Source organism: Myotis lucifugus, unplaced genomic scaffold (genome assembly GCF_000147115.1).
Source record: "Myotis lucifugus unplaced genomic scaffold, Myoluc2.0 scaffold_10, whole genome shotgun sequence".
Lineage (NCBI taxonomy): Eukaryota > Metazoa > Chordata > Mammalia > Chiroptera > Vespertilionidae > Myotis > Myotis lucifugus.
The window spans coordinates 14844433-14869432 of NW_005871058.1; the positions used below are offsets into that span (position 1 = coordinate 14844433).

The 25000-nt window shown below is 37.3% G+C and overlaps 1 protein-coding gene across 6 annotated transcripts in view; it reads right to left on the minus strand.

Annotated features, from left to right (window-relative positions):
• Positions 1-25000, minus strand: part of LMO3 (LIM domain only 3) — a 56083-nt gene that overhangs the window by 29510 nt on the left and 1573 nt on the right. For 2 of the 6 annotated variants that reach the window (XM_006084300.1, XM_014451730.2), the window contains exons 2-3: positions 24422-24488; positions 18952-19165 (exon numbers count right to left, since the gene is read on the minus strand). In XM_006084300.1, the coding sequence (XP_006084362.1) occupies positions 18952-19157 (206 nt within the window). In that variant the 5' untranslated portion in view covers positions 19158-19165; positions 24422-24488. Of the gene's footprint in view, positions 1-18951; positions 19166-23171; positions 23463-24105; positions 24305-24421; positions 24489-25000 lie in introns of those variants that run through there. The other 4 variants (XR_002828053.1, XM_023749814.1, XM_006084299.3 and 1 more) reach the window with 4 other exon arrangements.

A 25000-nucleotide genomic window follows, 5' to 3' on the forward strand; every position in this document is an offset into this window, starting at 1 on the left:
TTTACATACACATTATTAAAGTATTTAGAGGAAGCCTTATGAAATGTTTTGGCTATTTTCCAATAGGCTTAAGAAACACCAAAGAATAAATAATGGTCTGAATCTCTCTATTCATTAAAAAAATATTAGCAGAAAAATAATGGGTATGATTCACAGGAGCTGTTTGGTGAGCTTCAGGACAGAATTAAAATGTAAGGTGTCTGATGCCACTGACGAGAAACACGTTTCCTGGTAGGTACTTCATACCCTCCCAGGTGTACATTTAACTGACTGGCATTTTAGCAATGGTGTGCCAGCAGCTTGGAAAGGTAACCCAGGTGTATAAGCGAATAGCGAGCTCCCTTGCTTCTTCTTGGTAGCGTGATGGCACACTATGACTATGGTCCTCACACACAAAAGTACAGGCAGTCTGTCAAACTACAGGGGGAAGGCAGGGGAGGGTTGGGGGAGTAAGAGATCAACCGAAGGACTTGTATGCATGCATATAAGCACAACCAACAGACGCAGGACACTGGGGGTGGGGGGATGAGGGCAAGTGCCGGGGGTGTAGGGGAGGTCAGTGGGGGGGGGGGAGGGAGGAGACATAGGTACTACTATTTGTAATACCTTAAACAATAAAATTAAATTAAATTTTAAAAAAGTACAGGCAGTCAGAATAGGTTTTGGAGGCACACTCTCTGGATTTGAATCCTTCCTCAACTACTTGCATCTTGGCAACTTATTGGCTAAACAAATTAATCATGCTGTGCCTCTCAGGGTAGTTGTTGCTAAAATGAGTACATTTTCCCCAAAGGGTAAATTAGTTTGTATCTGTAAAGCACTTAGTACAGTTCCAGGCTCATGGAAAATACCTTAAATATGGTACTAAAAATATAAGATACGCAAGGGCAAAGGTTTTTATCTGTATTTTTCACTGTGACAGTCCCTACCTCTGGACCAGTATCTAGAATAAAGTAAATCCTCAAGAAGTATTTGTCATCATGTGAGTGACTTTATTTCAAAATTAGAACCATCCTTCATAATTAACCAGCTCTGTCCTTGGTACAATTGAAATTGTTCTATATTTATCTAATAAAAAATAGAGGACAATCTTTTTAGCAGTTTTCCTTTAAAAAGGTTTCTTCATAGGCATGCTGGACTCTAATGCTTATCTTTTTTTAATAAAGTTTTATTTTTACTCTTAATGAATTTCTTTTCCTCTCAATTCTACTGAGTAACTTTTTTTTTTTTGGCATAGAGTAAAACTACAATTCTATTTACCTTGTCTTTTATCTAGCTACTCTGCCAACTGTTCTTATTAATTCTTGAGTTTTCCTAATTATTTGCAAAGAAAATAATTTTATTTTTAATATTTATACTGATACTTAATTTTCTTATCCTGTTACATTAGTTAGAAGAACCTTTAAGACAACATTGAATAAAAGTGACAATAGTCCTGCTTTTAATGGAAATGGCTATGTCAGTATTTAACTGTTTTATATATTTGCTGCTCAGTTTCAGTAAATTTTCTTAATCATATTTAACTAGCTTCCTCTTATTTCTCCTTATTGGAAGTTTTGCAATGACTGCTGAATTTTATTAACTGCCCATACATTTTTAAGTGTTGTCAAAACCTTTTAAGTTTTTATATATGTATTTATAAATAAAATTAGTTTCTATATATTTTATATTATCTTTATCAGATTAAGGTACTATATTAGAGTTATGTTGATTTTATATGTGTTGAGTTATAGACATTTTGAGCTTGAGTTTCCTGTGTACCAGTTACCTACAGATGCTAAGGAAGTTGCTAGATATACGTGGCTTAAGCTTGGAGGAGAGTATAGCACTACAGGTAGACATTTAAGGGCCATCACAATATGAGCAGCAACTAAGACCATGAAGACAAATAGTATCCCCCCTAGAGAAAATTATTCCTCAATAAGATCAGTGTTCTTTTAAGTGTCTGGTGGAGAGGAGACACCCAGAAAAGAATCTAAACTGTGTAGTATGGTTATAGCATCCAAGATAGCAGGAAGCTCTTAGAAAAGAGTAACCAACATTTAAAAGAGAAAAGAAACTATATAATTCCTGATAAAATGTCCATTGGTTTTAGCAATTAGATACCAGGGAGAGAAATTTCGATAGAATGGTTAGTGATCAAAGCCAGATCATAAGTGGACAAGAAGCAAATGAGGCTGAAAAAGTATGGATGAGGATATGAGGATAGATTATTCTCTAAAAAAATTGAGCAACAAAGGACTTAAATAATACCAACATATATTTGAGGGATAAAGATTTTTTTTCAGGATAGGAAAGTCTTGCATATATTCATATGTTGAGGGTCAAGAGTTTATAAAAAAGGAGATAATAAAATACCAAAGGAAAAGAAGATACCTCATATAAATCCACAGGATATTGAAGGGAATGGAACTAAGTATACAGAATTAGCCTTAAAAGGAACAAAGATGAGATGAAAGAAGTTAAAGATAAATGGAAAAGTAGATGCAATGTCAATAGTGTTAAGAGGCTGATTTAATCAAACATGATGCTTTCAGTTTTGATGGAGGTGGCAAGGGCATCTTCTGAGAAAAGGAGTCAGAACAACTATCTAAAGAACAGGCCTCAAGGAGAGCTATACATGTTCGGTAGAGCTGTTGAAGGTCGTGGGTAAGGATGGTAGCCAAGTACAAATAACTGGCTCAGCCCTTGAGGCCCAGTGAAGGAGAAACCAATTATTTGTAGGAGCACCAATCGTTATTTTATTTGCTTGTTTCCAGCAATATTCAAGGAGTAGAACAGAGGGAGTGGTATACCAATGCCAATTTGCCAGATTGCAGCCTTGGTGAGCACTGAGACAGGAGGACAGATGTGGGTGAGAGGATGGAAGGGGGAGCTCTAATGATCAACAGGTGGCTTCATGCTCGTCAGGGAAGGACAGCATCCTGATATATTTGACCAAATTAGGAGAAAAAGACATAACGGAAGGCTGAGTGTCTGAAATGAAAGAGCAGTTGTCATGCAAGCTAGACAGGTTGATATGACAAAGTTTACGATTCCTGAGATGGAATATTTTTCTTTAAGGACCAGGAGTTGTATGTGATCTTGGGGATAGAGGACTGACATTCAGGACAGTTAAGGAGGTTCAACAAGGTAGGGCTAGGTTTTAGATGGGTCAGCTATAAGCCTTTTAAAATCTCCAAGAATTGTGGCAAAGAGAAATGACAGGAGTGAGAAAGGGTATAAGGTAGTGTAACTAGACTGTATGAGTTTCACTGGAAGATGCATTGTTATTAGTGAGTGAAGGTGGCCGTGTGAATCCAAGAGAATGCCAGCTTTTCCTCTTGGCTTCCTCGGATGTGGAATTTACAAGAGTGAAGTAGTACAATGCCACTGTTGACAGCTTAAAGGAAACCTCCTCCTTAAAGAAGAGACAGACTCTAAAGCAATGAATAAAACTCGGTTAAGAAAATGTTATGATGGAAAAAGCATCTTGGCAAAAGATTGTAGACACAGGAAAGATTATTGACAATGACATGAGGGGCTTCAGAGGATCCAGTGGAAAAAATACCTTTATAATTATTCAAAGTGTGTGTATATATGGGGACACCCTATATTTTATATATATAACACCTAGACTAGAGAATTAATTTCATCATATCCTCCCTTTCCCAAATTCTTTTCAATCAGTTATCTGAACATGCCTCATGTACTCCCACGTCTATTTATTCTCCATTATTGTTCACTCATTCCAACTATTTAAACTGTCTCATTTCAAAAGTTTCAAAAATCATCCTCAGATGAAATAAATAGCTTCAGATTGCATCTATATATATAAAAGCCTAAGTGACCCTCCGACTGGAAGCTATGATGGATACCAACCACCAGGGGGAAGACGCTCAACACAGGAGCTTCTGAGCAGCAGTGACTTGGCAGCTGCGATTCTTGGGTCACGCACCCAGAACCAGAGAGGAGGGAGCCCGATTCCAGGGTGCATCACCCGAGAACCGCCCTCTCGCAATCCAGGACCCCTTGGGGGATGTCAGAGAGCCAGTTTCAGCTGATCCCCGCAGGTCAGGCTGAGGGACCCCACTGGTGCACAGACAGGGCCTCTAGTAATAAATAAAAATATGGATAAAAGCCTGGAGAATACTATATGTTAATATACCATGCTGTTGTTAGAAAAGAAAGTAAAATTTGATTTGAACTCCCTAGGAGACAAAGAAGAAAAAATGTAAACAAATATATGATTCAAAGTCCTGAGAAAAACACCATTTAATTGTTTAGAGTCTCAGAAACTTTTCTCATTCTAACATCTGGAGGAAATTTCAACAGTGAGTCTGTTGTAAACAAAGTTCACAACAGCATCCCCAAGACTCTAATTTGTTTTTTGCAATTCTTCAACACAAGCTAATGGTAAAACCCTGATGTATAATTCTTTGAAAATTTCTGAGGAGCCAAAACAATAGGCCTCAAGGTCAAGTGCATCGCTCTCTGGAGCGATCCACGGATAAATTTAAAACTCTCAGAAGAAATAACTTAACATCCAGGTTTTCATAACCCTCCATAAATGCTCTTTCCTTTAGATAACTTTTTAAAAATAAGCATTGAAAAGCAGCATTTTAAGTCGTACCCTCTGGTAAGAACACAGACTGAAGAGGTACCATGGTATGATAAAGCCCACATATGGAAGTGAGCAATGCAACTAAAACAGAGAGCCATCACATGGCTGTGGCAAGGAGAGGAGGACCACATCTTCCTCAGCAAACATTACTGGGTCTGCTCCAACACACAGCTGAGCCACAGAGGCCCTGGACAATGTGTCTGGACCATTTCACAGTATGCATTATCTTCCATGTTCATAGGGGAAAAAAATCTGTTGCATAATATTATCAGATTCAGGTCAACTGAATCCTAGAAGACATCTACAAAGACACTGCATTTCATCTTTGGACATCCTTTCTTGGCTGGACCAAATGCCTCCCAAGGCTCATCCTAGGGTATGGAAATAAGACTATACCATCTGGGTAGAAAATGTAAGATACAATCTTTTGATTCTCCATAGCAGTAGACATTGTTTTTTTTTTCTATTTCTCTGATACCCAAGTTAAGCTCCTTGAAGCTCAGATTATTTATTGTATTACTTTTGTAACCTTTCTCCCAAAGGAACATGTAATCCATACACAGTTGGTATCAAATATTATTGGATGGCAGATTTGTTTTTAAAATGGTAAAATTAGATAATACATCTCATCTAAATTCATGGAATTTTCTCTCCTAATAATAGAGCCATGTGATAGCTTAAAAACACATGCTTTATCATCATTCAGTAGCAGTTTATTCATTAGAACATTCTGTACTCTTCTGAAATCCAATATATCTCATCTCATCTCCTATTTGGTTATTTTCCTTCTCAAAAGGCCTTGTTACAAATCCAATGCATTTAACTACCAAACTATGCCCATAAGAGTACTTGGACAATAGCTTACATTTTAAATTGTAGTAATTGTGGATGTTGCTGACCTGTCAATCTCAAATATATTTATAAGTTATACACACAAAAATGAAATGAACAAAGTGGTTCAGATTAACCAGCTCTGACTACACATTTTAAGAAAATCACTGGGTGTGCCTAGGAGCCGACGCTAACAATTTGTTACGCACTGCAGTGTTACAGCTTTCTAAATGGTAAGTAACTGTTTAAAAATTCCAAAGCATTCTTAAAATGTTTCGCTTAAACATTTCAGCAATAAAATCTTATTGAACTGTTGCTTTCATTAATTTCTACAGACTAGAGAGCAAGGAATTCAAGTTACATTTCTTTTTCTTTTTACTTTGCCTACCACTAGCAAATAAACTGGGCTTCTTTTTTTAAATAAACCCCTGGCCTTGAGTTTTGGCCCCTTAATAGTAGCCTACATGGTTGACTGCCCTTGGTGTTAAATTTTCTTAAATTGTATTTCTGTCAGTGTATCATTTTTTTAAGCAATGGACCCTATAATAGCAAGCACTGGTCTGTCAGGAGTGCATTTTAACAGCACGACACAAGTATTTTTCACTCCAGGAGACAAACAATGATATGTATTACATGCGGTAAACACTGCCTTTGGTACATAGGGTTCTTTTTCTCTTAGCATTTATCTGTCTAAAATCTCACAGTGTCCCGAATAGGGGGTCGTGGGGGAGGGAGGACTCCACCTCATATTAATATTGCCGGTGGCTATGGTAGAGCATTAGAAAGAGTCCACGTGCATTGCCACAGTTTTCAGAAAGAAAACCTTGATTTTATATTAAATGACCAGAGCCTGGCATACTAACCCATGTCCAGAAAGCCCTTTTATTTTAAACAACGATCACATCTCTCTTTTACAACTCTTTTCCCCAATATTGGTCTTCCCGCTCGTTTTATTCACAAGTACCCCTACCAAATAACTGTCAAGTAAGCTTACGAAGGCTATTGAGAAATAATATCACTATCCATATTGGGGGTACACAAACCCCAGACATGCTTATTCAGTTACTTGCATTTCTAGCTCTATTTATTTTGTATCTTATCCTTTTAAGCATTGTTTTTCTAATTTAAAAAAATGTACCATGAAATATTCATGATGGATAAATATGTATTTAAATTAAAGGTGCACCCTTAACTCTTAGGAATAAAGGTATATAATCAAAATGTTTAGAGAACACTGTGACAAAGAATGATCAGTTAAAAGATACTGGCATTCGGTTGTCCTTGTCACCTGAGGAAAAAGATACAAAAATCACAACCATAAAGGAAACCTCGAGCAAGCTGAAATTTCACATATAATTCCACCCTATGGGATATTAAACATAATGCTTTACAAGGCCATAGAACTTACACATGCTAAAACGTGGAGTGTGGGCCTATATTTCAGAAAACTACCAGCTCAGTTGGAAAGAAAATGGCATGTTCAATAATTCCTCAAATGATTCAAATTAACCTTAATGTATGTAAAAATACTATAACCTTCATTTAATAACCCATTCCAGATCGCAATCATCTCCACCGTTAAGGATTCTTTTCCTGTATGGCTTCAGGTACGCATGCTACTTAGGCATTTCTTCATCTATCTTCTTTGTAGATGAGAAGTTGGTACAGCTCTTATTATAGTAGTAGCCTTTCATATTCTTGATTATTTATCATTCTTAAACCTCATCTTAATGTTTCATTTTATCCTCATGTTTAATTTTCAAACTATCTTATTTTCATTACTCAGGGATAGTCTTCATTCATAACACAGAAGCTCACATTGCAGCGTTAGCCAGTGTGTTCAACTCTGTACCTAGGGTGTTTCACTGACGCCCCCTGACAATTCTATGAGTGGGTCTATGGCTCCTATTTACAGACAAGTAAACTGAGGCTTAGAGAGGTTGTGGAACTCGCTTAGGAATAAATAGTTGAGATATAGCAGAATTGTGTAGACTTTAACTCTAGACTCTTCACCATTATAATACTCTACATACCTCTAAAACCTAGGGGTTAGATCTAACCTCACCTAATTTGGGAGAACTGGTGTGACTGTTTTTCTTTTTTTCTTTTCCTTTATACAAAGTGATATTCAGATAAGGTAAAAACCAGCAGATGAATGCATCATATTAGTAATCTATGGCTAATTAGCCATTAATGATATTTGGTGGAAGTAGGGCAACACCCATGTGGTGGAATAATGAGAAACACACAGTGAAATCATTAAAAATGCACTGTATGTGTTAAAATGAATGTAGAATAAGCTTGTGACTTAGGATCACAGCAAAAAAACTGAGCTGTGATGAAAATGAAAGTCTCTGTTTACTGTTCAGCAGATAAACCCTCAAAGGAAAATAAGAAAAATATTTGTAAAAATTTTTCAATCTCCTCAAAATGTAAGTCCAATTAATAGAGAAGACAAAGCAGTTAGCAGTTATAGTCAAATGAGCATGTGACCTCTGTTCCAAAGGTAATGGTTAGTTTAATGACTACCATTGACAAGATTATTTAAAAACGAAGCAAACTATCAGCTCAAGGTCAAGCAACATTTCCTTAAAATCAAGATTCAAGTGAACTACTTTGGAAGGTGAGAATCACAAAACGGTTAGGAATATAGGTCTTCAACTCAACCAGGACAAAATGGCAGTTACAACAGATGCCCCGTCTGCCAAAAAGCGTAGGGGAGCTGCTAGAAAAGATGACAGAAAGAAGCACACAGATGTGCAGGGTGACAGCAGGAATTAAGATCTGTAAAGCCATGTAGCCACCGCCTCCTGGGTTTCTGAAAAAGGATGTTTCCCACTTCCTTGTGTATGGAGTCTAGCTGGCCGCCATGTGGAATGCTCATATGAGGCTGCTTTCCAAGGCTCCAGGCACATTATCCCAGCAACTCTGCCTACACCCATGGTGCATCTCAGCCCGTTTTATAAATACAGGCTCAAGTACTTTCATTTGTATTTAAAGTTTTATTTAACATTTTTCATTTTTCAAAGTAAAGACAGTTTGTACATACAAATCCCACTCTTAAAAGCAGGATCGCACGTTCATCTTTTAGTTTTGAAGATTAACGCTTCGCACTTCTTGATGTGAAACTAAAATTAGTGAGCTAGGGTTAGGTTAGGGGTGAGAAACAGAAGCATAAAGAGAACACTTATGTAAGTAACATTTGTCTCATCTCATCAAGGACACGATTAAATAAATTGTTTTAAACAGCAGTATGTCTTTGACGCATTTTTTTCCCTCTAAATGCTGGATTTGGAAACATTTATGATAAATCAACTATTTTAAATATTTTGTACTAGAAAATAATTTAAATAAAACTCAGCTTGACTTAAAAAATAATGGAAAATTTCACCCTTCAGACCTCGAATAACGGATGTTTCCACTTCAAGAGTAGAAAATTGTCAGCTTTATAAAAATCCACATCTTTGCAATTTTTATTACCTAAATATTCTAAAAATATAAGTTACATTGTGATCAGGATAGAGTTTAAGGAAATCTTTGGTCTAGTTATTACTCTGATTCATGATGTGTTGGCAGCCTTAGCTCAAACTACGGGCATTCCTTTGTATTTCACATTGAAATAGTGTATGTAAAAACAGTCCTTTATCCATTTGAGCAGATGTATGTAGATGTGTCTACCTAAACTCAAACATACAACTATATGATCACCTATGAATTAGCAACAGACAGCCAAATGATTGAATCCTGAGGTGTATTTGGGATTCACGCTTTATAACTATAAACCAAAGAGGGTTCATGGGGCCAAATAAAAAGGCATTAAGAAAACACTACCAGTAAATAATAAATGAAAAATAATTCCATTCAATTTTGCATGAGTAATCCCAAAGGAAATTCAGTCCATAATAGCCTAATTGAATAAACTTCACAATGTTCTCAAATGGAAGTAGTCATTCCTAGTATCCCCAAAGAATTGGTTCCAGGACCCTTGTGGATACCAAAATCCACAGATGCTCAAGTCTCTTAAAATGATGTAGAACAATGCAAACAGTAGGCCCTTCCATCCACCAATTCCCAACCATGGACTGAAAATACTGTTCTTAATCCTTAATTGGTTAAATCCACAGGTGCAAAATCAGCAGATATGAAGGGCCAACTGTATTACCATTTCCTTAGAGGACATTTAGAAAAGTTTAGGGACATTCTAGCTTGTAAAAGCAACAGGGGGATATCGTAGGACCACACAGTGCCGCTCTCACTCACTCTAACCACATTAGCATTCTTGATGTTCCTCAAACACATCAGACAAGTTCCTATCCCAGGCCTTTGTATTGGCTGTTCCCTGTGCCCAGATTGTCCTTCCTATACAACCTCAGGGCTAGCTCCTTCACGTTCTTCAGGTCTTTACTCAAGTTACCATCTCAACAAGGCTGTCCCTGAGTACCCTATTTAGTTTTCAAATCCTTCTCTTTCCATTCCTGCCTTTCCCTCTCTCCCAATCCCCCCCCCCCCCGCCACACACGCATGGCATGTACAAACACACACACATCAGTACAAATTCTACAAACCTCTTATACTGCTCTATTTTTCCTGTAGTGTTTATCATCTCCTAATGTACTCAGTAATTATTTTGTTGATAATCTGCTTCCCTTAACTAGACTATAAGCTCTAATGGGGAGGATGTATTTCTGTGCTTTATTCAGTGCAGTATCCAGGGCTTTGCTAGCTGACTAAATGGTTCCATTTTTAAACTGTTACAGAGATAGCAAAACATGTGATCATAAATATAAACACCAAATAGTACTCACTCATCAAGGACGCGCTGTGGAAGGAAGGGATTCTTGTCGCTTAGAGTATATAGAATAATATTTTTTGAATGGGAAAATGGGGCCCAAGGACGCTAAGCATTTTGCAAGGGATGTTAATTGTACCTCTGTTGGTAGTTTAGCAATATCTGTTATAAGAGACGAAACAATGAAAACAGTGTGAAAGTTACAGAGCTAACTCTATCTTACTCTATATCTAAAATACAACTATAAAGTTTGAAGTTCAGCCTTTTTTACAGAGCTTAAATTTTCCTTATTACTTATGATCTCCACTCTTAAATTTTTTTCTGATCTCCACTCTTAAATTTTTTTCTAATATCTCTTGATTATAACCTTTTCTCATTCTCCATATTAGTTCCATGGGACATAATCAGACTAAAGATCTTATATATTTTTCCGAGTTATTTAAAAGCAATTGTGACTACATCAGTTGTAGAAAATATGCCAAATAACTTGTCTTTAAATTCTTCCCAAATTTCCCAGACTGACTCCCTTATTCTTTACATAATAAAATATTAACTTTATATGTATATATTATATAAAATCAATTAGAAATATAATATTATACATTCATTTTCCATAGGAATAAAGCATTGGTACTCAAGTATTTATTAATTGACTGGTTTCATTTTTAAACTGTTAGAGAGATAGCTAAACGTGTGATCATAAATATAAACACGAAGAGTACCCGCTCATCAAGGACGTCCTGGAGAAGGAAGGGATTCTTATAGCTCAGAACATTTCTCATTTTTTCCCAAAGAAATGGTCACAGAAAATACTAGCTTATAAATTTTAAGGCAATTCAATGACTTATAATTTCTTTGTATCATGCAAAGCACAAATGATCCATCCCTCAGTGAATATTTACATGCAATACTTACAGGCTTTAAAATTACGTTCACAGTATAGTGGAACTTCTCACCTGGAAAATACACATCAACCTGCCCATTGAAGCTAATACTCATATTTAGTGTTAGAAGCTATGCTGGCTTTTTCCATTCGTCTCTCCCATCGCTGCCCCCAACCACTCAAGCAAAGGGACAAGTACTGATCACGCATCTTACGCAGTCTAACATGAACTGTTGGTCAGAATATATTTTTATCGAGCGGTTGATCAACACAATATAATCATCGTGCTCAATGCCACCAGGTATTTCAAAGTGTAACAGTTTGGATTCTGCTGTTTTTGGGGAATTGGGAGCAATCTATCAAAGGACATTACTTAAGGGATTTCAAAATCTTTCAAAAACAAGAAAAAGAATAAAATAATTTCAAAAATCGTATGCATTTCTGTTAGAATTGCTCTAAGAGAAATGGTATTATCCTAAAAGTTTTAGAAAATAAGAATAAACTAGCAAAGTCGAAAATGTGTTATGTTCCCTTGAAGTTGCCTGATGGGATCTGATAGCATAAATGAGATGGGAATTTACTTTTGTTCTGTGCTGATAAGATTGCTATTAAATGTTAGCATTAGAGCATTTTATGAAGTTCCATGCCTCCTTACGAGTCCTTGTCATATGTGATATTTTTGTTTACTAAAATGTATTTTATGTTTTTATTAATAGGATGGGTTTAATGTCGACGATGCGTTATTGCATTAGGAATAACAATTCTACTTAAATGTGGCTTTGGTATACTCCTCTGCAAATAATCTTTGAATTCCTGAGAGTCTTTTATTTTCCCAGTAGCACAGTTGGAGAGTTTTTAATATTAAATTGAATCATAACAACACATGCTGGTTAGAGTCTAACTTAATATATTCAACTTAATGTTAATTTCCCAATTTCAAATCAGGAATCTGACTATTCCAAGATGATTATTTATCTCAAGAGTAATTTTTCTTGAAACTTGTGAAGTCCACAGCTAGAGCTTTTTGCATTGACACAAAACTAACACTGTGGAGGAAAAGAATTCAGCAAAAGACTTAGAATCTTTACATAACTACAAAATAATATTGTTGAGGAGAGAAAGGCCTATCGGGAAGTTTTGATAATATAGGGCAGAAAGCAAAAATGGCATAGTGAACACACAGGTGACTGATGTGTGTAGTCTGTTAATATAATAAACATGTTTGATGACTATAATAAAGGGGTAGGTGTGGGTTTCAAATCCTTTAGAGAAAAGTTATCCATAAATATCGATGATAAGGGGCAAGAAAACCTTAATAAGCAAAAAAAAATTGTTTTAAAGTAAGGAATGAAAATCTAACTGCCACATTTCTTGCTTCCCAATGTAAACTTCCACTTCAAAATCCATTTCTTGTAAATACTCTGAAAAGGGAAATTTATGGGTAATCATGAAACAAAGTATGTAACGATGATAGAAAGAAAAATAGAACAGACAGTTTCAAACTCCATAGAAGCTGAGAAAAAACAGAATGGGGTGATAAACATTACAGGGGAATAAATTTAGGCATTCTGTAGTACTATAAAACTTGTCTTCCTCTTGGAACGGCAAACACCCTGTAAAAACAACTCAGTGCTATAGTTTACAGTACTAAGAAATTAGCTGGCATCAAGTGTCTGGGTTTTACAAGTTTCAAAGCCTACAAACGACAATGATCTGATAAAAATCAATTATGACAAAAGTTAATATTCATTCTAAGGTTCCATAGGGTCTAATATCTGTATTGCAGCTTGCACATCTACACCTCCAACACTTTAAATGGGTAACAAGGGGAGATTGCATATATCTCTTATACAAACCAATTTAGAAAATCAAAACAAACGGGAAAAGCATTAAAAAAAAGACATGGCTGCTGTAAATGCTGTTTTAAAATATATGTGGTCAGTGCTGTTTTACTTTTACATCCCTTGTTTTCAAGATCTTGTCCTGCATTTACAATTCATATATTTAACGTTTATTGATAAACTAGAGAAATGTTAGGTAATTTTTTCTAAAGATAGAATGAGGTTGCAGGTAATGACTTTGAATAATAGAAGACATTCTCGTAGGAGATGGAAAATATTTTCAAGCCAAACACCAAAATAAGATTTCAATGCCTCACAGTGTACTGAAAAAAATATATAATGGTCATTTACTAGTAGGTTGGCTCAGTTCTTCTTTTAGGCTATATAACTTTTATGTGAGGCAGGAAACTGAACTAACATAATGCATTTCTACAAGGCATAGATTCATCAAAACCATTTCCAAAATTACTACTTTCAGCATATTTCAAAAATGAGATTCCTTAATAAATTATGTGTATGCAGTCAAAACACAGCATTAAAATTTATTATTAGTCACTTAATGGAAGTTAATGGTGAATTTATAAATGAAGTGCTGGCTTACTTTGATATACTCTAAGAGCAACCAAAAATAGATATTCTTTCCCAGAGTTCTATGTATTTATAAAGTGCAAAATAAGCAATTTTAGCAATTCTCAAATGTAGGTCTTCCAGATGCATTTAATCCTAAGTATACTTGTAGAAACAGAATATTTTTCTGCTAAGTCAGGTATGTCTAACTTATCCATCTTATGTGTAAAAACTATCCTGACTAAAGTATTCCATGCTTTATAAAAAGATAAAAAAACAGTAAAGATATAGAAATAGTGTGAAATATTTTTGTATTTTTAATAATATTGTCTGGGGAGGGGGTGGCTTTGTCAGTGAAAATATCTAAAGTCTGTCAAACAAAAAGTGACAAAACTAAAATAACTACATTAAATAATCACTCGCTGAAAATGGATGACTCATAGATTTAAAGACAGAATGATATTGGAGACAAATTTAGAAATAATAAATTTTCTGTGTAGATGAAATATTTTTAAAAGTTTATTGAAAAGCAGTTGACACTGAGGAGGTCTGGTGTGAATCCATCGATTTTTTTCTAAAGTGAGGGGCTCCCTCCAAAAGTATTTTACAAAACGAAATTATCACTCCTGATTTGTAATGGTCCATGAATGATATAGAGTCTAAATTATTTAAAATATAATTTAATAATGCTTTATGATAACAAACAGAAAAATGGACTTAAAATTACAACCTTTTATAAAGCTACAAATAAAGATAATTTTCAAGGAATATAACAGTGTTTTTTTAAACAGACCATAGAGTCTAACACATTCATATGTCAAAATATTTCATAATACTAAGATTAGCTTAGACATTTAAATATGGTAAAAGTTATGACTATAATAAAGTGTTAGAAAAGCTTCAATGAAGATTGTAGAGAAGAAAAAGGTTATTTGGGAGTTCTAGTCCATATAAAAGCTTACATTTTCAGAATTTAAAATAAAAGTTACTTTTCAAATAACAATAATTCACTGCTTTCCGAGGAAGATGTTTTCAACTGCCTAATACTAAAAAGATGACAATGAAGCAAAAAAAAAATGAACACTTTATTCAACATTTAAAAATTGTGAAGTAACTTGTCAGATAAAATAATATTAACAACATATTCATGATTTCCTTTAAAGCCTTAATTATGTACTAATATTAATTGAACCTTATGTAAAAATTTAGAGGCACCAGGTTTGATCTGTGTGAAATAAAGCGATAGCTAGATTAATATTTTATGCAGCCATTGCTTTTAATGTTCTATTTTAAAGTTACTATATCATTATATTAAAGCATTAATTTGTAGTAAGCACAGCAACTTCAAACTGTTTTTTGTTAATTGGTAACTCTGATGGAGCACGGAGCATCACTCTCAGTAGTTTCATTTTAAAGAGATCATCCTCACATATAAAAATAGAAAATTGCATTAAAATTTATATAAGACATTTTCAGCTTCTCATATAGGAAGAGCTGTAAGTAGTTTCTATGGCATATATCACAGCAAAGAGCTTTGAATACATTCTCAGCCTATATGGACTTAATGCTTAAAATATACCTCAAGTAAGAAATTTTAAGCTTAACAAAAAACACACCAAAAATTACCCCAAAACTTAAGTGATAGATTCTGATATCCTTTACTGCCATCGAGTTGAAAAATATTTTGCTATTTCTCCTGGTTCTGATTTCTTATCACTTGCCACAAAAATTTTCATTCTAAAACTCTGGTTATACATTAACTACTTCATTCACATTTTCCAAAATAAAGATGATAGTGTGGTAGTGAGTAGAGTCCTATAAATACCATTACTAAATCTTTGCTAACTTTTATACAATAATTGTTAATCTACTTTAGGAAGTCTATGAATTTTAAGCTCTAGTTCAAGGTAGAAAGATGTTGCCATTCTAATTGGTCATAAGTTCATCTCTTAATAATATAAAGTTCTAAATGTATTGGATACATTTTTAACAGATACCTTTCTACATCTTGACATATAAAGATTGATGGACAGATTGACTTCATAGTTTAAGTCAGAAAGTGTGTTAATAGAGGAAGTTTTTGAATGTCAATCCTTCTGTTCCTTTAGGTAATGAATGAAGGCGGAGGACAGTCCTACAAACTGTCAAATTCTTTCATCAGATCCGTGCATTTTATATTCTAAAGAAGAATAAAATACATTATACCAGCCCCATTATGGAAAATGAACTGTTCAGATTCGAAACTCAGCATATAAGCTGTAAAATGTTTTCTTTTTCTTAAGTATATTAATTGTGCCACAAAGGAGAAAAAAAATCTGAAAGGAATCAAATTGATCACACTCATAGTTTTGATAACCCATAAGAAATATCTTATGATTTAAATTTGTGTATTCATTACTTAAAGAACTTGTAAAAACAGGTCATCACTATCATTGCTCCAAGCAATGCAAAATAAAACATTAGAACTTTAGGAATCATTGTTCAGAATTAAAAATGTTTTTTTTTGTTTGTTTTGGTTGTGTGTGTTTTTTTCAAAGAAGTTATTAGGAAGTTAAATACGATTATCAAAAATAGGTCAATCTTCTATAGATATGAAAAAAATTCTTTAGACCAGGATAATGCCTATAACAAATAATTTATTAGTACAGGTAAACAATTTTTTTTATCATTTTCTATATTCTTATTTAGATGCCCAGGAACGTAGACAGAGAAATACAGACCTGTAAGTTATGTATGGCCTGTTTGATGCTTCAAAGGAATTATGTAATATCCAAAGAACAAAAACAAAACTACGCCACTTTTAATAGGATTTAAATGGTTAAGCACTGGTTATGCAAAATACAGACAGGAAATGTGCAGAACCAGGAGGAAAATAGCCACAGAATACTACTTGTTCACTGGTCATATTGCACATTTTGTATAATTGTTAAATGATTAGATAGTCACAATTTTAGGTACATCTCCCTTTTTAATTAGTTATTTCATCCATTACCTAAAAGTATGCCTTTCACACAGCAGGCATTCAATGAACATTTTGGATGACTATTTGTACACATTCAAAGAAATTAATTTGTAAATAACATTAGCTTGATTGTATTTGCCCATCTCACATACAGAATCAGACTATTTCAATGTGCCAGAGACATATGCTGTTGAACATCCACACAATATCACTGAGCTACATGCTTCCCACATAAAGCTAAATACCACATCTGTGGCATAATCTGTAATACATAATGCAGTGTTTTTACTCACATACCAATTTCTCATTTCACTTCTACAATTTTCAAGTGTTGATGAATTACTAGTTGCCAAAGAAGTCACGTTATATAAAACAAACCTTCAGTTTAAATAAGGAATAAGCTTGCTGTTAACAACTTAGTTTGAAATATTAACAACCTTTAGGCTGTTAACATAACAACTAGCCATTAATGTGGTAATGACCAATTTAAGAGGAAATTGTACCCTGAGAAATGAATATATTGGCAATCAGGACCAGGTTTTATATCGGAGAGAGTATGAATGTCTAAAAATAAGTTAACAAGCATTAAAAGTTTAAGCCTATCAGAAATTTACTAAACGTTATATTACAAAGGGCAACAATATGGACTCATTTGAAAATTTTCTTCAACAAAATACGTACTTGAGATATCAAAGCAATTGAACATCATATTTTATTACCATAAGGAAGAATAAGTCCAAGGTTACTTTCTCGCTTGCTATTATATTGACAACTGCAAAACAGCTTCACTCCAGACGCAGGTATTTCATTGGCAAATTTATATTTTTAACTTAAAAATTCTAGGTATTTTCAAAATTTTCTTTAAATTTAACTTAATTCTGTCTTTACTACTTATTAGGACGCCTTAACCTTGCCAGACTCTATAAAATGACTTATTTTGTAATTGTTGTGACATAAATCCACTGGAGATACTACAATTGTAAACAAAAGTAAAAGTCAAAAAGATTCAAAAACCCATGACTTACTGGTTAGTAATATAAAGCCAAACTAGGAAGCAATGTGAAGTCATTAAAAACAAAATAAATGCTGTATGTAGAAACGAGGCTCTAATTCACAATGAGCGGAGAGGAAATTTTTATTTCAAAAAGAAAAGTTCAAAGACTGCAGTTCTAAGAGAATTCGCGCAATAAGTTAATTCTGGTTAGTTGTGCCACCACAATGAAGGAAATCCTGGTATAAAGAGTCACTTCCCATTGTTGGCACCTTGCATGTATTTTGAGCAAGAGAACGCAGAGAAGGAGTAACAAGTGGTCATAGTCAGGAGGCTGTCAGATGAGGCAGTCCTACGAAGGGGAAGACTAGAATTTCAAAAACAGTACTGCATTTGCCCCCTTGTAACTATTATCAAGCAAACAGTAATTTTTTTTATATATCAAAGATTAAATCGGACTGAAAAATAACTGGATTCTATAGCAAGAAGCACTAAATTTCCTAGAGAGTACCTCTCCAAATAACTAAGATGGTTAAGGAGTTACCACCGACTGATAAATTTTGTGTCATAAGGGGGGACAATTAAAAATAAATCTCTTAAAGTTAGACTAGGAACATGATTAATCATATCAAATATGAAAACCCAAATGATGCCATATATCACTTCTCTAATTTGATTGATCCTACTTTATTAATATAAGTAATGTGCAGCGGAATCAAGTCACAGAGTTCCCTGGAAAGCAAAATCATCTTCCTTTAAATAGAAGTCCATGTGTCGAGTACTAAATGCTGGGAAACAAGTTTAGTCAGCTCCATGGCTTCATAAGCAAGAACATCTGTCGGGTCCTGAAACTGTCCAGATGTTTGCAGTGAGGACAGTGGCTGTCATTTCCCCACAAGGATGGCAATGGTTACTTTGCTAATTTCCATACAGCTACTGGCAAGTCTGAGGCTGTTCACACTCAGTGAGATCTTGCTATGACCACTTGGAACAGCGTGGGGGAAAGATGTATTCACACTTTGGGAAAGTTTTCAAAATTGACTAATAAATATACTAATAAATACCAGTTGAGAATCTCTAACAGATTTTCTCTGACAAATCTGAAACAGAAAGACAGCTGCATATTTCGTGTTCTGCTTGGCCCACCTTGTCGCTTATGGTTTAATAAAAAAAAATGTATATGCTGATTTCTACCGAACACGTCCTTGACATGAACATGACAATACAGGCAGTCGAATGACCTACCCCTAACTAGGAGCAACCAGGCAAGCCAAATGGAAACCTTTTAGATACTGTGTTTTGTTGGCCACTGCTTAAGCAATAATTTGCTTAACAGGCACCTGGCAACATTTTGAAGGCTAACAGGTCAACATCCTTCAGGACTATAGGCTGGCAGTAAGGAAATGAAACAAACCAAAACAGACACTTACAAAAGTACTTTAAAAGGAATCCAGCCATCACTGGTGTGCAAGGGTAAGTCCTACCTCAGATAGTCTCTGCGACAAAGGATGAGATTAGCTTTAGTGTACAGGGTGGAGCCCACTTCTCCCAGACGGCAGTCGCAGCAGGCACACTTCAGGCAGTCCTCATGCCAGTATTTGTCCAGTGCCTTTAGAAGATACCGGTCCTTGATCTTTCGGTTGCAGCCAGCACAACCTTTCGGCTTGGTGTCTGGCTGGACTGAGAGCATTTGTATACCTAAAAGGAGACAAAAACAAAAACAAAAAGAGAGCTGGGACGACAAGACAGAGCCATAGGATGTCAGAAGACCTCAAACAAGCTAAATATTTCAGAGTGCCTCCTTTAAGGAGTGTGAGACTCTCTCTTTTTAGGACTGTACTAAAGTCAAACTATATTCTGGACACAGAAAGCCTCAAACTTTGTGAGGTTCTTATCAAATCATTTCTGAAGTCGTACATGTAGAGTGGAGAAAGTAGTGAATTCATGTCGGTCCCAGGAAAAGGACACTATGTACACGAAGTTAAATAACATTAAATAATTGTATAGTGTCGCCATTCTATACACAGGGCGGTTCCTTTAGGGATAAAATGTGAACAAATGGCTACCAATCTTAAAGGAAAGCTATTTAACAAAATAGTCCATGAAGACTATAAAAGTGAAAATTGGGGGGAGGGGTTTATTGATTAAAAATTTCACTTACTAGGTGCCTGATGACAGAAGGAGAGTGTACCCTAATGGGGTTACACTATCCTTACTAAGAAGCAAAGATGCTTGAAGTTAAGTACACAGTACAGTCACCCCAAAAGTTCACCAATCCTATATTGCTTGTTTGCATCCAAATACTTCCTTCTGTGCCCTTGATATTTCAAAGTATTCATTATGTTAAAATAAAAAAGTATACTCTCAAGCATCATTCAGTGCCTGTATTAATGGCAGATTACCTAACTATATACTACTATATATTCTTATATAAAACTGAAGTATAGGATTATGTAATTTATTACCATTCACATGCACGTATTTATAGAAGAAAACAACAGAAGGCAAAGTCTGAATATATATATATATCATATATATATATATGATATATATATATATAATTATACATACAGAGATAAATGTAATATGTACAGTACATATATTATATAATGCTATCCTAGACAGAGGGACATTTCTATATTTTTTAAGATATATTTCCATCATAAACAAGGAGTCTAGCTGGGTTTTACAACTTGACTAAAATTGAAAGAACATTCACCTGCGTTTCTTCTTTCCTAATACCCTGCTTTAAAAACAACCCTGGACTAACTATTCAGAGCCTCCTATTTATTAAATAACTCACTTTAAGCACTGTAAAGTGTCACAGGCATCCATCAATTCCAAAGTCCCTCATTTTACAAATTAGGATACGGAGGCCTAAGAGAGGTTAAGGTACTGGCTCAAAGCTGAACAACACTTAAAACACTACACTTGGTGGCCTTCCCACAGCCTAGCGATGCCATTGCTCTATCCTGCTTCCTCTCCTAGGCACAAAGTTCTAAACTTGGACATGGAAGGATACAAAACACCAAATGTGCATGCACTTGAAACAGTGTCAAGAAAAGAAATGCCAAGCCCTAGTCTTGAACATTTTCTGCGTGCTTCCCTCCTCCAAAAGAGTTAAACCTCCTTCAGTTTCCTCTGATGCCTTGTGATGAAGACTTCGCCTCTATTACCTTCACTATCTTTTTCTTTTTTTAATCACACCGATAAGAAAGATCAAGGCACAGTATCCACGCAGATGGATAACTTTCCTAGCTACAAATATTACATGCACTGCACATAATACTGTTATGATGTTGAACTTCCATTAGAAAATAACTTCTCTGGTTAGAGGAGTAGAGTAGGCAATGGCACGGAAGAAAGCAGCGTGGCTGTCCTTTCTGCGTGATCTGCGTAGCTGTGGTCTCCGGAGCTGCAAACTAGCAGCTGGCTTTGAACAGAAGAGCAGGTGGTATTCCTATAGCCTGCTTTCTGCTCCTTTTCTTTGAAGGAGCTGAGGGGCTAGTGTAGATTAATCATAACCCTTGATAGCTCTGCTAAATCTCACTCTCTAGAACTTCTAACAAATGAAGTTTCTTTGATCAGAACTAGTTACTGTCTTCTAGCAAGGTTCCACAAGGATTAAATCCCATTAATTATTGTACAGATCTCACCCTAGTGCCTCTTAATCATGCACCTAAGGGGAGGGAGAAATTTTGATTTACTAAGTGATACTCTGGATTTCATTATTGAAAACATCTAGAGATATATTATGAGTGGCCAGTCTCATTATCCAGTTTCTAAGGCAATTATTTTCTATATCACAAAGCTACATTTATTTTGTAAAAATCCTTCTTAGTTGTAGCTAAGCTATATTTCTGAGTTGTGTTACCACCATCAAGCCTGGGAGGTCAGCTATCTTTTATTCAAAATGCTTTGCAACCAAGACAGGGAATACCAACATTTGGCACAAGCAACACTACCCTGCTTGTCTTCACAAAATGTTTTTGTTGTGTTGACATTTTAATTTAGCACTCAGAGGCCAATTAATATTTGAAACTCTTGCATTCTGTTTGGCCTTGGGCGGAAAAGGAGTTTGATATTTTACACTCCACCCCGGAGCCTTCTTTTAGAGAACATCCTCACATTTCTCTTGAAAGGGAAATCTTTTCAATACCATGCAACTTTACCAGCTGTAGGAAAAGAACTATTTTGCAGTCACCACTTTGCCATGAACCTAAAAGGCATCAAGCAGTCAGCAACCTCCCCTCACTATCCAGAGCACAGGTCTGGGTAGAGGTACGTGTTTAGAGCTGAGAAACATGGCACAAGTTGCTCAGAGCACATCAGGACTCATAACTAGTTTAAGATTGGCATGTAAATTGTTCTGAGGGAAATTCTTATTGCCTCTGAGACCCTGCCATTCTGAGTTATTTGACAGTTTAAGGGAAATCATAATTTTAAAAAAAGACATAAATAATAGCCTGTGCAGTGTGGTGTGCAGAAATAAGTAGAACCATTTCATTTAAACTCTGGTGAGCTTTTAATTGCCCGGATTGCATTGTGAGGCGGCCTAACGGTTGATTGCCTCCATTATGTTCCCTTGTTCTGTGCCATTCATCCGAGCAGTCTCAGCTTCAGTAGTTAACACAACAAAGTAACCACAACTCCACAACACACAGGGGTTTAAAAAAATAATCATAATAAAAGATTTGCAGCACTTAGACACAGTCTTTTATATTTTTGGACTAACTACCCATACTGAATGGGAAACATTTTGTCCCCGTCGGAAGATTCACAGGGAACAATTTGGGAGAAGGAATTGTTAGAGGGAATACATAAAGGGGGTTGGCAGAGATGAGGTGCCTCAGGAAGATGCTAAAATGGGAATGCGGGTTCTGCAGCTGGGAGCAGTGACACAGATTAAAAGAATTTGGCCAACACGGCCTTTCGATTGCCAAGAGGTACCAAACAAAAGATTTTCTCTCCTCCTGCCCATCTTCATCCTCTCCCAGCCCCCAGTCCCGATTGGAGAACTGGATTGGGCCTAAAAGCTTGTTTCTCTCTGTTCACTGGCCCAGAGCATCCCTACAGGCTGCAGCCCCCTAAGGGACAACAATGCAAATAGATGTCCCCAGATCTCAGGCACTGGAGCTGCTTAACTCTGTTCTGCCCCTTCAACTCGCAACACCCCCCCCTCCCCATCTTTCCACCACCCCTCCCCTTTTTGAGCAATGGAGCTGGGAACCAATTTGATTCCCTTTTTCTCCAATGCAGCTGCAAGGCTCAGAGATACTGACATTTTTCCACTCTTATCAGTTTAATTACAGTTACCATGGCAGCAAAGTGCTAGTGCTTGGCAAAGGCCAACAAGAGATTTGCAAGACTGAGTTCAATTTTGATGCAGCTCACATGCAAAATAAAAAAAAAATAAGAAACATACATACACTCTAACAAAGAATCCCTTTGCGGAGTTATGCTCCAGCCTTTTGTGGTGGTGTCTTTGCACCCACACAGGGATGGTTTGCAAAGAATGTAGCAGTTATTTGTTGCACCCCGCCAGATTAATTGGTTTAAGCAGGCCGTCTTTCAAAGCAGTTACCACAATAATATTTGGGATCGTGCAGAAAGACACAAAAGCAGCGGAAGAGCCGGGAGGCTTTGGAGCAGCCAAGAGTGCCGAGCGCCGGCAAAGTGCATCCATGGTAGATGGTAACCTTACCAAAACTTTTCTCCTTTTTCTGCATGAGTTGCTCTAGGCGTGCCTGAGTTGCGGAGGCTTCGCATGGAGCACCAAGCCCAAAGATAGGCGCCGGGAGGGTCTCCTTATTTAGCTCGAGGGCGGACCTGGTGCGCAGCCTACACCGCTGGAGGACCGACTATTGTGAAGCCACTTTGGGAGCGGGTCGGAGTGGCGGCAGGGGGTGGGGGAAGGGACGAGGGCGGCCAGACGAGACGCGGCGCACACAGAGAGCCCCCTCGCAGGGTGGCGGTGTGCAGAACGATGGCGAATGACAAAGCCACATGCTTCCCTAACTCTGCCCATAATCCTGAAATCCCAGCGGCCCCTTTGAGCTTCGCGGTAACAAATGGATTTGATTAAACTGTCACATGCAGCGTTAGCATAGCATATCATGTTCAATATGAAAAAGATCATAAATCTGAGTTGTATTTCATAACAGCTATCTGGGCAGTGTCCCCCCCCACACCCCCCCCCACCCCTCACCCCGTAAAAATGTGCTGCATCGGTTTGAATCGGGACCTATTAGGACATAGGCACCTGGTTCCACGGAATCTCACTCTTCTGGCCACTTCTCCCCGACCACCCCCCTCCTTCCCAAATAGCCACTTTTCCACCTCGTCGGAGCCACGCTGTGTGATGGCAGAGTGGGGAGAGGCAGAAGTGTCAACAGGAACCCAAAGGTTGTTCTTTCAACTCTTGGGGGGTAGGGGGTGGGGGTTCATGAATTCCAGCAAGTCAGGAGCAGAGGGCTCCCCCGAACCCATCCGGGGACCGAATTCCTTGCCTAACGGGCCGGACCGGAGCGAACCTGTCCTCATGCCAAACTCTCCCGGCCCCTCTGTCCCCGGGGGTGAGGGGTGTGGAAATGCTGCAATTCGGCGTGAACTTCGACTATTACCCACTCGAGTCGGACTTGAAACATTCCGCGCCGCAGCCGCGCTCCCTCCTTCCAGCCACAGCTTCCGCGGGCAGTTCATGTCTCATCATAAAAATAATGAAGCCTCATATGATTTAAGCAAAACCGTCTCAGCAGAGCTGCAGCCCGAGCAAAAGTTGCAGTGCGGAGCCGGGCTGCAAGCTCCAGTTTATGCCTCATTAGGAGGCTCGGGGAAGAAGAAGAAGAAGAAAAAAAAAAAAAAATACCCACATCCGCACACGCACGCGCGCGCCCGCAGACACACACACACCGCAAAGCAGCCGCCGCGTGTGTACACCGTCGCCGCACTTACCTTCTCAATTAAGCGATACAGGGGGAGGCGGTTCAGAAAGCACAGTGGCTGCTTTGTAGCGCTTCTCCTTGGGAAAGGTCAAAAAGAAGCATTGTTTGAAAAAAAAAAGAGGGGGAGGGAATCTCTATTTTTTTTTTTTAAGTTTACAATAATGAGGTCCTCAAGGATCCGCCAAGTAATGGTGTTGATCGCATCTGAGCCACAGGTGTGTCCTCCTTTTAGGCAACCGCAGTCCGAGGCGGTCTCTCTCGGTCCTGGCTCCAGACAACTTACCCCCGCAGCACGCCAGGAGCCGCGCTGAAGGCGGCCGGGGCTCTCAGCTGCAAAATGCAATCCCTGCCCAGCCAGACCTCATACAGCCCGAGAAAAGGTCACTCCGTTATTACTGAGCCGGCGGAGCCCCGGCAGCGCTTGTCAAGACCACAGAGAAGCAGCTCCCTTCCGATTGAAGACTATTTACCTCTCGCCCCCACCCCTCCCCTCTTCTCTCCTTCCCTTCTCTCCCTCCCTCGCTCGCTGGCTCCCTCGCTCGCTCGCTCGCTCTCCTGTGCCTGTTCTGCAGCTCAGTCAAGTACAGCC